We start from the raw sequence: 13146 nt of genomic DNA on the forward strand, positions 1-13146 counted from the left end.
TTGCTGCTTGGTGTGGGTACAAAAAATGGGGGAAAATATTAAGCACATTTCAGGTTCATTTAACTTAGCAGGTCAAAAGTTGCACAGGACATTTTAATAACGTAACAGGACAGCATTTTCAAAATCAATTCATCTCTAGGGGGCAATCCTTACTGTTCGTTACGTGTACGCACTTCTCAGTATACGGTACACAGTCTTGCCCTTGGCTGATGTGATGGGGGAGGAAGGATACAGTTGGTTTTTTAGCATTTGTTTTAAAGTATGTTTTCTGTATGTGTTTAAATCAAGACTCCAAAGGGACCTCAATGCTGCACAAACTGCATTTGCTTTAATGTTATAATATTTAAGTCTCTCATCTTTCTCCCTCTCTTTGTCCCTTGAAAGTGGGACAATTATTAATTTTGACCTAGATTTTTAAGCAAACCCATTAACACATACATAGATAGATTCATAACTAAATCCATTAGACCCTTGGGGCCTGATCCAGCCAGAGAGTGATTTCAGGGGGAATTTGCCTGAGCAACATGCTTAACACTTTCCCATTGAAATATCAGTAGCGCTTGTAAAAATTGCTTATTAGCTGGATCATGTCCTTTTGTATTCAGAGTACACCTTATTATCAGGTATAGACTAATTAATGTGCCAGGGCTGCAAAAGGAGTAGATGCATGAATATCACACACACACACGTTTTAAAATGACAAAAAGTGAGGCCAGCTTCGAATGAGACCAACCAGTCTTCTCCTTTTATTTCTCCCATCATATTAAGCTGATGAGTTTTTTTCACCATGTCTCAAATTTGCCCAAGGGACGATAGGAAGAGACATTATACTGAAATGCCCATTGGTTTGATGAAATAGTTACGCTGCTGCCTTGAATTTGCATGGGACAAATCAGGATCTAACTGGGCATGTGCACAATCTGCAGGCTCTCATATTTAAATAGAAAGCTGCTTCCATCGCTGCTGCCTCTTGCTGAGCTTAGAGACCGAAAGAGGGACTCTGAGGCTTTACAGAGAGAAAAAAATCACCATTGGATTGTGTACAGCTTCAGAAGAGACTGGGAGAGAGAAATCAGACAAGTCTTTTTGAGAAGTTGAAAATGGGTGAAACTGTGCTGATCAATTAAAGGGTCCAACGCAGAGGGATTTTTGTTCGTTTTGGTGGCATTTCCTGGGTAAATGATTTCGACCTTACCCATATGAATACACAGTCCATGCAAAGAGACACCTCATACCCGCCTACGGACTCCTACCACAGTAGAGTCGTAGATTTCCTGAATGACTCGGAAGCAAATGCCTTCAAGCTGGTGGACCTGGCTCCATTAACCCCGACAGTAAGTGTGACCGAGAAATTGCTTGTCGGTGATTTAAGCCTATATAGCAAAAGTTTAGACTGGTGGTAATAGCACCCAGTTTTAATGGAACTATGCAGGAACTATTGGGTCAGGCAAGAGTGTGTGAGAGACTGTGTGACCTTTACCTGTGTGAAGTTAGCAATTCACAAATGATCATCTTCAAGGAAAACTTGAGGGGAGCAGGAATGGAATTTGTTTAAAGATCGCCAGTGGAACTGCAAATAGACCTCTCTAGTCAGAAGGTGGGTGACCTGTCTGTGCTAAAACTGGTGATTTCTCCACCGGGAAGAAGAACGCAGGTTGCCATTTCACACCTTTTGCAGAAGTAGAAGAAGAGAAACATTGTTCAGAATGTGGTCAGGGTCACACGAACAGAAATAGACTACTGAATTGCAAGGTTCAAAACTATTTTCCCTGTTCTGAAACAATTGGTTGACTCCGTTGGAGAAATGAGGGGCAGCCCATGGGTGTCAATTAATGCGACTCTTGAGTCAGAGCTGCTATTTGTCGGCAGCCGGGTGATGGCCGTGGTGCTTTTATTCACTTGTTGAGTGAGTCCTCCTCTAAGGCCTTTTAAGAAACTTTCAATAGGAAGGAAATGCTTTCATGAAATTCCGAAAGGGCAGCTAGCTTGGTCTCTTGCAGCAAAAGCAGTTGTCTTGTGGCACCTTGGAAACACGGCTTTATTATAGCATGAGCTTCTATAGGAAGTGGAAGTGGTGGCTCTGCTTCAAAGGTGGATCTTTTCTATCAAAGCTCTTGCTACAAATACACTCTCTGTAATCCTTATAAAGTAGGAAAGGACTTTTTTTAAAAAAAATCATTTCTGCCATTTCTATTTTTACCTGTAACCTTGTGATCATTTTGCTGGTGTTTAAGGAAACGAGTGGAGCATATTTATCACAGGAGTTCTGAAAAGTAAAATGCCCCATCTCTCACCCTCTCACTTTGGACAGGGAATTTAGTAACATTTGCCCACTGTTTAAATAGTCCTTAAAGTTGAAACAAACAAAACGAAGAATTACTTTCAAATTAAGCAGGGAGTGGGCTCCTTTGTGGGATGCTGTGAAGAGGCTTGGTGCAAAGATTATTGCATGCAGTGAATTAAAACTATATGGTTCACTTTGCCTAACTACATTGGTGTTATGCTACACTTCGGAAGTGATGGGCATGCGTCATAGTTTGCCGCACATAATTTGCTTCCATCTTTCAAACTGCCTCTTGCAATCTTTCAGGTCTAACTTTTGTGAATGGGTTTTGGCACTGCTATCAGTGAAATTAGTGTTCTGAGGGCCAAGTCGTCTATTACTTCTGGCAGCCGTCTTGCTCATGCAAGTGGTCTGCTCACATAACTTCAGAGGAGAGAACACACTGAAAAATTTAGATGGGCTTCTGAGGCCAGCGAGCTCTCCACGCATCTTCTGTGAATTCTCTCCTCTGACATTATGTTGTTGTGTAAGATGATCATTTGCATGAGCATCAAAATGTACAAAAAATCCTTCACTGTCTTGGGTGAATTCAGTATTATTACTATTACTATTAACCTGTCTTACGCCCTTAGGTTCCAGGGTAGGTTACAACAATTACAGCAATACACAACACATACAGTAATTAGTTTTCTGTTTAAATCATGTGCATGTTGATTGCAAATGGAGGATATATATGAGGGCTTCCATCCAACTAAGTCCCGTTCAGAGTTGACCTATTGAAATTAATGAAGCTAAGTCATGTCCATTCATTTCTATGGGCCTATTCTGGCACTGGATACAACCCAAGATCAAAAATGCATAGCAATCTCATGATATATACTAATAGCTGATTCAATTCTGCTAGTGCCGGTCCTTATGTAAGTCAACTGGCCCCACTTACACACAAGAGACAGTTTGCAAAAGTACCAGAGGCTTACAGAAGTCAAAACAACCTTTAGGGGGGGGAAATCCCAAAATGGGAGGGGAGCCCCAGAACTGCCCAGTGAGGATGGAGCATGCTCGGTAGCAATAGAATTCTGATGGTGGGTTGGGAATTGGGTGTGGGAAAGAATAATAATAATATTAAATTATTAATGTTAAATTATTAATATTAAATTTATTATTTATATCCCGCCCATCTGGCTGGGTTTCCACCAGCCACTCTGGGCGGCTTCCAACCGAATATTAAAAACAGGGCCACCTTCAGTTGTCTTTTAAAAGTACAATAGTTGCTTATTGCATTGACATCTGCTGGGAGGGCGTTCCATAGGGCACTACCGAGAAGGCCCTCTGCCTGGTTCCCTGTAACCTCACTTCTCGCAGTGAGGGAACTGCCAGAAGGCCCTTGGCGCTGGACCTCAGGGTCCAGGTAGAACAATGGGGATGGTGACGCTCCTTCAGGTATACTGGACCGAGGCCGTTTAGGGCTTTAAAGGTCAGCACCAACACTTTGAATTGTGCTCGGAAAAATACTAGGAGCCAATGAAGATCTTTCACGACCTGTGTTATATGGTCTCGGCGGCCACTCCCAATCACCAGTCTAGCTGCTGCATTCTGGATTCATTGCAGTTTCTGAGTCACCTTCTAAGGTAGCCCCACGTAGAACGCATTGCAGTAGTCCAAGCAGGAGATAACTAGAGCATGCACCACTCTGGCAAGACAGTCTGTGGGCAGGTAGGGTCTCAGCCTGCATACCAGATGGAGCTGATAGACAGCTGCCCTGGACACCGAATTAACCTGTACCTCCATGGACAGCTGTGAGTCAAAAATGACTCCCAGGCTGCGCACCAGGTTCTTCAGGGGCACAGTTACCCCATTCAGGACCAGGGAGTCCTCCACACCAGCCCACCCCCCTGTCCCCCAAGAACAGTACTTCTGTCTTGTCAGGATTCAACCTCAATCCATTACCCACCATCCATCCTCCAACCACCTCCAGACATTCAGGACATTCACTGCCTTAACTGGGTGGGAGCAGGAATGGAGCGTAGCATTTGGGAGAAGGAGATGGGTAACTGGAACCATAGGCAGACTTTGGTAATATGGCAATACTTATTTTCACAATAATTCATTTTCATGCAGTTGCTTTTTTATGGTTCTTCTCAGTAGGTACCCATATAAATATAGGTTTCATTATTATTACTATTAATAATAATAATATTTTGCAACCTTTCGGCTCGGTGCTCTGTACAGGGAAAAACCCGCACCACCCAAATCCTACACTGCTGAACCAGAACGCTCTACAAAGCAATGTTTTATTGCAGGTCCCGCTGGTAATATTTATTCATTCAAAAGATGAAACAAAATCTCTTTATGCAAAAGAGATAAATAACAGTGCCAAACTGCATGCGGGCAAGAGCTTGGGAAAATAGTGGCATTTGACTATGAGGATTTATTTTGAAATGTATTGACACAGCAGCATTGATGTGCATGGTGTTTTACAGAGTAATGTGAGCAACCAGTCAACCTGCAAAAGCAGGTCCGAGGAGCTTACAGTGTCTTTTCTGAGAGAGCAAGAGACAGTGGCAGACAGGGGAGGAGAAGGAAAGGTAAAAGCAAGTAGAATGAGAACATGCATGGAGACCGTCGAGTCCAACAATTTGCTGTCATGATGGCCAACCAATTGCCATTGGGGAACCCACATGCAAGGATAGATACCGTATTTTTTGCTCTATAAGACTCACTTTTTCCCTCCTAAAAAGTAAGGGGAAATGTGTGTGCGTCTTATGGAGCGAATGCAGGCTGCGCAGCTATCCCAGAAGCCAGAACAGCAAGAGAGATTGCTGCTTTCGAAGCCTCTTGCTGTTCTGGCTTCTGGGATTCAGAATATTTTTTTTCTTGTTTTCCTCCTCCAAAAACTAGGTGTGTCTTATGGTCTGGTGCGTCTTATTGAGCGAAAAATACAGTAGCTCCGTTGGAAGAGCATGGGACTCTTAATATCAAGGTCATGGGTGATTCTTTAAGGCAGGACATGACTGCAAAAGCACTTTCCCTGTTTGTGATTCCCTGCAATTGGAACTACATGACCATGCGGTTACACATACAGTACTTAGGCTAAAGTTCCTTAGAGAATGAACGTGTTAGGTGCTATATGAACACTTATTTTTCTGAGGGGTTTTTTGATCTCATCATGAAAATGGATAGCAGATGGCAACAGCTGGTGGGGGGGGAGAGAAAGAGAGACAGGATTAGTGGAAAGTGGCCCAAATTCGACACTCCAATGGGGATGTCATTTGCAAATGGGGGAAAGGGCAGACCTTTGAGATTACAATGTGCGGCTGTAGGTATATTTTCTACGTCATTTGTATGCCTTTTATTTTAGCACATTTCTACAGTGCTTTTTAGTATGCAAAAGTGTGGCATTTAAAGGTGGCCATATGTGTTGCTTAATGTGATGTATAGACTCAAATTGGGAAGAAGACACAGATGCTACAGGACTTGCTATGGGACACCCTTTGTGGAAACCTCCCACAGCTCTGCAACTCATAATTTTTTTCAACGTGTGTGTGTGTGTGTGTGTAGGTAGGTAGGTAGATGATAGATAGATAGATGATAGATGATAGATAGATAGATAGATAGATAGATGATAGATAGATAGATAGATAGATAGATAGATAGATAGATAGATAGATAGATGATAGATAGATAGATAGATGATAGATAGATAGATGATAGATAGATAGATGATAGATGATAGATAGACAGATAGAAATGTATTTCTCCACACCTGACATTTGAAAGGCTGAACTGACTCCAGCCAAAAGTACAGATGGTAGCAATGAGTAAATAACTTGCATGTGTCAATCACCCACTGCAGGTTAAACCCCACAGACCGAAAGGCCATATTACACCCACAGGCAACTCAAAACCCAATTCTCTTTTAAAGGGAGACTATTCACCCTCTAGAGACGCGGATGGCGCTGTGGGTTAAACCACAGAGCCTAGGACTTGCCGATCAGAAGGTCACGGTTTGAATCCCCGCAATGGGCTGAGCTCCTGTTGCTCAGTCCCTGCTCCTGCCCACCTAGCAGTTCGAAAGCACGTCAACCTGCAAGTAGATAAATAGGTACCGCTCAGGCGGGAAGTTAAACGGCGTTTCTGTGCGCTGCTCTGGTTCGCCAGAAGCGGCTTAGTTATGCTGGCCACATAACCTGGAAGCTGTACGCCGGCTCCCGTGGACAATAAAGTGAGATGAGCACCGCAACCCCAGAGTCGGTCATGACTGGACCTAATGGTCAGGGGTCCTTTTATTCATCCTCTTGGCTAAGAGTACTTAAGTAATAACTCACCAAGTGATGGAAGTGTGTGAATAAATCAACCTTTAAACACCCTTACAGTGCAACCCTTACACATGGCTCCTTGGCAAGTAATCCCCACTGGGTTCAATGAGACTTATTCCCAGGTATGTGTGTGCAGGATTGCAGCCTTGGACTTGGTTAAGAGGCCTCAGACACCTGGGGCAGTCTTAGCTAGTGCTCTGATCAGCTCCTTTCAGTATATGGTGGAAGGGGTGTATGGAAACCCTTCTCACTGAACCACTGGTTTTTTGGGCGGGGGGACTACTAGTTATTCACCAAAGTGGCCAAGGGCTTTCTTTCTTTCAACCCTTCTCCTTTTTGCTACAAATCAGGGTAGTCTTGGAGCAGCAGCTTAAAAGGTAAAGGTAAAGGGACCCCTAACCGTTAGATCCAGTCGCAGATGACTCTGGGGTTGCGGCGCTCATCTCGCTTTACTGGCCGAGGGAGCCAGCGTACAGCTTCCAGGTCATATGGCCAGCATGACCATAGGCGCCGACTCCATGGGGCCTGAGGGGGCCCGAGCCCCCTCAAAAATTCGTTTGGGGGGGCTCGGCCCCCCCAATAATTTAAGAAAATTATTACCGTAAATTTCGCTCTGTGTGTGTTATTGAGCGAATGTGTGGTCCCTGGAGCTGACTCGCCGGAGCGCAGGGGCAAAAATAGGCAAAAATAAGATCGGGCAGTCGGGCGGAGGGAAGGCAGAAGCTTTCCTCAGGGTCTTACTGCCCACCCGCTTCTGTTGCTGCGTTTGCTCAAACTCAACAAAGAGCAGGGAATCCCCTGCCCTCCTGGCAAGCAGAGGGTTAAGGAAAGGATCGAGTCCTTCCTTCTAATTCTTTCCTAGTCACACTGCGTGCAGGCTCCAGGTGGGGGGGGGAGAGAGAGAGAGGGCTGGCTGGGGGGGGGGGACTTTTGCCTTCCTTTCCTCCCCCCCCACCCCGTTAAACTCATCGCCTGCATTCTTAGCCAGCTGCTTCTCCGCACACCCCTCTTGTGCTTCTTGTTCCTTCTGTGTTTTTCCTTCCCTCCCCATTTAAAACGTGGTGACAAAGCACGGATCCACATGGATCCTCAGGATTTTTGCATTGGGTCACCGCAAAATCACCATCAGATCACATAGCATGTCCATGGCTACATCTTGCACCAAAAAAATCACGCACCCACTGTTGCCTAGGGTCACAGTGGTGCAAAAACGTGGTTACAAAGCATGGATCCACATGGATCCTCAGGATTTTTGCATTGGGTCACCCCAAATTCACCATCAGATCACATAGCATGTCCATGGCTACATCTTGCACCAAAAAAATCACGCACCCACTGTTGCCTAGGGTCACAGTGGTGCAAAAACGTGGTTACAAAGCATGGATCCACATGGATCCTCAGGATTTTTGCATTGGGTCACCGCAAAATCACCATCAGATCACATAGCATGTCCATGGCTACATCTTGCACCAAAAAAATCACGCACCCACTGTTGCCTAGGGTCACAGTGGTGCAAAAACGTGGTTACAAAGCATGGATCCACATGGATCCTCAGGATTTTTGCATTGGGCTACTCCAAACTCACTGTCAGATATTAAAAATCTTTATAAAATAGAGAATTAAATACATACAGAATGTTAAATTTTCAGTTTCGAAATATTAGTACTAGTTTAGTACTGTATTTCTATATTACAACAGTACTGTATTAGTTATTTTCAAATACTTAAATATTTTTAGGGTGTAAGACCCAATTAAAGCCCGTTATTTACATACAGTATTACAGTATTTACATACAGTATTAGGCATACTGTATTAACTTTATTAACTGTATTAAAGCATTAACTTTGAGATATTATTTTTATTTAATGAACCCTCAGCCTTATTCAAAGTAAGCTTAAATTAGCTATTTCACTTTTTAATCAAAGTGCTATTACCGTGCGACAGCAATATTTTATGTTTTATTCTTTTAATGATAGTTTAGGATTTATTTAAATATCATTTCAGTCTTTTCAGAGCTATATATTCACTGCTCTGTAATAGTCTATAAGCATAATTGTTACTGTAAATTAAATTAGCTTTTTACGAAAATACCAAGCGTGTTTATGTTTTGTTTCTTTTTTCAAAGCCAAAAAGTGTTTCAGGCTTGTCGAGTTTCCCGGAGTGTGGAGTTATAGAGAGTCGAGTTTTCGGGATTCTAATGTTGATCATATGACTCTAAAATACTTTTAAAAAACTTTAAAACTCACTAATTTTCATCTAAAATTTAGAAAACTTCCAGGGGCAGGACCCCGGTATGGGCCCCCCCAATATTTTATATAAGTCGGCGCCCCTGAGCATGACTAAGCCACTTCTGGAGAACCAGAGCAGCGCACAGAAACACCGTTTACCTTCCCACTGGAGCGGTACCTATTTATCTACTTGCATTTTGACGTGCTTTCGAACTGCTAGGTTGGCAGGAGCAGGGACTGAGCAACAGGAGCTCACCCCGTCGCAGGGATTCGAACCGCCAACCTTCTGATTGGCAAGTCCTAGGCTCTGTGGTTTAGACCACAGCACCACCCGCATCCCTTTGGAGCAGCAGCTTAGTTTTTGTTAAAGAGAAAAGGAGAAAATGAAAACTCTCGTTCACCATCCTGAACAAAAAAAACACACACATCTACACACACAAATGCTGTTACCACCATTGCAACACTTTTTAGCATCCCTCGTTTTTGGAATCTGAAAGTTGAAAAATTCAACATGCCCTAATGGAGCCCAAGGTTCCCAAGGTTGAGGAAGGCTGCCATAGAGCAGATTTGGTCAAAGTGGTGCTGAACATGTTTCTGAATGGTGACTGCCTTCATTCCTTACCTTTAGGCCATGCAGGCCAGAGATTGGAGGAGCATTTTGCCAAAGGCCCCTTAAGACTTGGAGTCAGTCTTGCTCTTTCCTCATGGATTTGTTTTGCATGTGTATAAACGTTAGAGCAAGCCTGCTTCTTTCCTTTCTATAGGACTGCTGGACAAGACAGGATCTTTATTTGCTTTCATAGAAAAATGGAGAGACAATCCTGGGCCCTGCCTCCTCTTTGCATGTTGTTAGGTTTAATTAGTTTTCTGCAATTGGTATATTATTTTTAGAAGTCAGCAAATCTCTAACAACAGGATGGTTGCCCGTGAAAAGTAACTTGGCTTGCTCCATAATATTTTCAGGGGATTATATGTCGATATTGGGAAACTGGAGAATGTTCAGTGATGCAAACACAGTAGGGTCAGGATATTTTGCAACCATTTCACTTCTGGCCACTGGATGGATTTGACATTTCATTTTGTGTGCATTAAAAAAATGAAATGGGGGAATATATGCCCAGAAGAGATAAACAAAGATTTTCTTGCTCATGTGATTTAAGCTGCTTTAAAACGCGCAGTTCACTTGTTCAGCAAAGAGCTTTAACATCTGAGAGTGTTGTCATATGCAATTCTGCCTTTTCGTATTTACTGCGTCAATTCTGGATGCTAATGTAGAGCAGCCCAAAGTATATTTCAAGTCTATGTAGGTTTTACAACGGAATTTCAAATGTGGGAGATGGGGGGGGGGAACCTGATTTAAACTATCACTTATGAAAATGACATCAGGTTTTGGAAATACATCCCCAGTGTGCCGAGGTACACTGATCAGCTTTACTAGATTGTTAAAACTCTGTGTTGTTGTACTTTAAAATTATTTAAAGGTGTATTTGAAGAGTTTTTGCCCCCAATTTTGGTGAATATGCTCCCAGATCAGAGAATAATAGAACCTTAGAGTTGGAAGGGACTCCAGGGGTCATCTAGTCCAACCCCCTGCAATGCAGGAATCTCAGCTAAACCATCCAGGACAGATGACCGCCCAACCTCTGCTTAAAAACCTCCAAGGAAGGAGAGTCCACCACCAAACAGCTCTTACTGTCACAAGGTTTTTCCAGATGTTTAGTTAGAATCTCCTTTGTTGTAACTTGGAAGCCATTGCCTCAAGTCCTACCCTCTAGAGTAGTAGATAGGGGTGGATTAGTTGGGTGTTCTGCTTCCAGTCACAGTCAGCTTTATGTCTTTGAGATGCTCACAAGCAGAGTACGAAACCAGCAGCCCACCGATGCTGTTTCTCTCCCCACCTTCTGACATTCCGAGGTATACTGCCTCTGACTATGGAAGTTCCATTTAGCTATTTGTTGGCCTGACACCTGCGAATTTGTGTAATCTATCCATCTAAGCAACTGACTGTTATCACCCCATCTCGAGGAGTGAATCCAACAAGTCAAAAGTGCGTAGGGAAATGTTCCCTGATACCAAGATGAGGGATTCTATGGAATGCAGATAGAGAGAATTGAGAAGAATAATGATCTGTTGTGACCTCGATGGAAGAGTACAATAGACGAGCCTTCTTGTGTTTTGGCTGATTCCCCTCCCCCCCTTTTTTCCTTCCTTCTCCTTCTTTCCTCTTTCTTTTTTCTTTTTTCTTTCCCAAAATGGCTTATGTTCTATGCCATGTCCTTTGATATTTTTTGTAGTTTTTTAGCCTTTTCCATTATTATTATCATCAAGGATTTTTCTTTTGTGATTTCAGTTGTTTATATTTATCTGTATTTGTTTAAAGCAAAATAAAAATAAAACAATTAAATAATAATAATAATAATAATATAAAAAACTGACTGTTATCACCCCTTCTTGAGGAGGGAATCCAACAAGTCAAAAGTGCATTATGCAAAGAAGTCCTTCCTTTGCACTGCCCAGATGCTGTTGCCAGCCAGTTGCATCGAGAGATTCTCACGCCAAGAGCTAAATGTAGGGGAGGGGACTCCTCCGTTACTCCATGCATAAATTTTATAAATACCTGCCTTATCCTAGACCCCCAACCCCACCACATTCTTTCTTCTTCTTCGTCATCTAAGGCTTACATTCTAAGCCATAGCTTCTTGGACTCCCAGGATAGGGATCCTGATAGGCTTCCATCGTGCCTGTCTTCCAGCAACTTCAGCAAACTGCTTTCTGTCCTTCTTCAGGTGGGGAAGGACCCCTCTTCATTCAAAAGGGTCCCCAGAGGGACCTGCATGAGAAAGGCCTATTAAAAAAAAAGAACATTCTTTGCATTTTCCTTCATTGTTGTCAGGAGCGATTTGAATTGTTTCGATGTTCCTAAAGAGGAAAACATCTATCCCCTGTTGTTTTCAGTAGCAGCATGAAGCGGGGTTTGGGTTCCTATACTGAAGGTGCTGTTGCTTGAATGCTGCCTTCATGTCCTAGCAATACAATGAAAGTATACTGGCACCAAGTGGCCTGAAGCCTGAGATGCAAGATTCTTTTTGCACCTCATTCTTCAATGGTTGGATGGAACACTTTGGGCTTGATGCATTTCTGCAATTGATGGTGTTCTTCTGAAGAGTGTGGCATTAAACATAAATGAATTGTGGTGTTTTTGCAATTCTCTCTCTCTCTCTCTCTCTCTCTCTCTCTCTCTCTCCCTCTCTCTCTCTCACACACACACAACATTGGCCTATAAGGGGAAAACAACACCAACTCGAAAATCCACAGTAAGGCAATGCCTTTGTTTTGACCGACCAAAGTGTCTCAAGATAGAGAAGTGAGTAAGCTGTCAAGTTTTCTTGTGCTCTTCATCAAACTAGAAGTTACAAAAAGCAGGAGGTGGAGGGGAGGCTGCATAGAACTAAAATAATACAGTGGTACCTCGGTTTTTGAATGTCTCTGTTGATGAACATTTCGGTTTTCGAATGCCGTAAACCCAGAAGTAAATGCTTCGGTTTTCGAATGCGCCTCGGAAGTCGAACATGAAACGCAGCTTCTGCTGAGTGCAAGATCCTGAGACCCGGCTGTCGGCTATTGAGTTTTTGGTTTTTGAACGTTTCAGAATTTGAATGGTCTTTTGGAATGGATTACATTCCAATACCGAGGTACCACTGTATTCCCAAAATCCACAGTTAGCCAAAATGTCACATAATAGCAAGCAAGCTTTTGGGTTCTCCAGGACTCTACATTCATTCATTCATTCATTCATTCATTCATTCATTCATTCATTGAATGGATGTCCTGCTCTTCCTCTCAAGCTGCAAGTTTCAAAAAGCAGGGGGCTAGTTGTGGGGGAACAGGCTGAGTATAGCTAAATTAAGATTTCCAGTGGGTGGATCAGGGATCCCATCCCATGCACAGCTTATTTTCTGTCCCCTTCACTGGGAGTACTGAAATCATTCAAATCCATTGAATTTGAATACATACAGGTGACAGCTTTTCTTGGCACAGTATTTGAATTACCTGGGTATTATTATTTTTATATCATCATTATCATCACTGAGTGAGCACAGGCATGGAGCTCACTGGATGTTGATTACTACCTTCCTTGGATCCTTATTTACACCAGATGCTAAAATGTGTGTCATTCCTTCTCCCTAGAGAATCCTGGGAATTGTTTTGCAACAAGAAGGGTGGTCTAGAGATCCCTAACAGTGAGTTCCCACAAAATTATAATTTCCAGAATTCTCAGGCGCAGGGAAGATGTACTGTATAAAGCTGATATAAGTTT

At 42.9% G+C, this 13146-nt stretch overlaps 1 protein-coding gene across 4 annotated transcripts in view; it reads left to right on the forward strand.

The window, feature by feature from the left end:
* Positions 1-964: 964 nt before the first annotated feature.
* The window catches only part of OPN4 (opsin 4), a 39565-nt gene continuing 27383 nt past the window's right edge, over positions 965-13146 (forward strand). For 3 of the 4 annotated variants that reach the window (XR_014168807.1, XM_081913667.1, XM_081913668.1), the window contains exon 1: positions 965-1334. Coding sequence is in view for 2 of the 4 variants with exons in the window: in XM_081913667.1 (XP_081769793.1) it covers positions 1200-1334 (135 nt within the window). In the remaining 2 variants the exon portion in view is untranslated. The remainder of the gene's footprint in view (positions 1335-13146) is intronic. The other variant, XM_081913669.1, reaches the window with a different exon arrangement.

This window comes from Podarcis melisellensis, assembly GCF_964234715.1.
Source record: "Podarcis melisellensis genome assembly, chromosome: 5".
NCBI lineage: Eukaryota > Metazoa > Chordata > Lepidosauria > Squamata > Lacertidae > Podarcis > Podarcis melisellensis.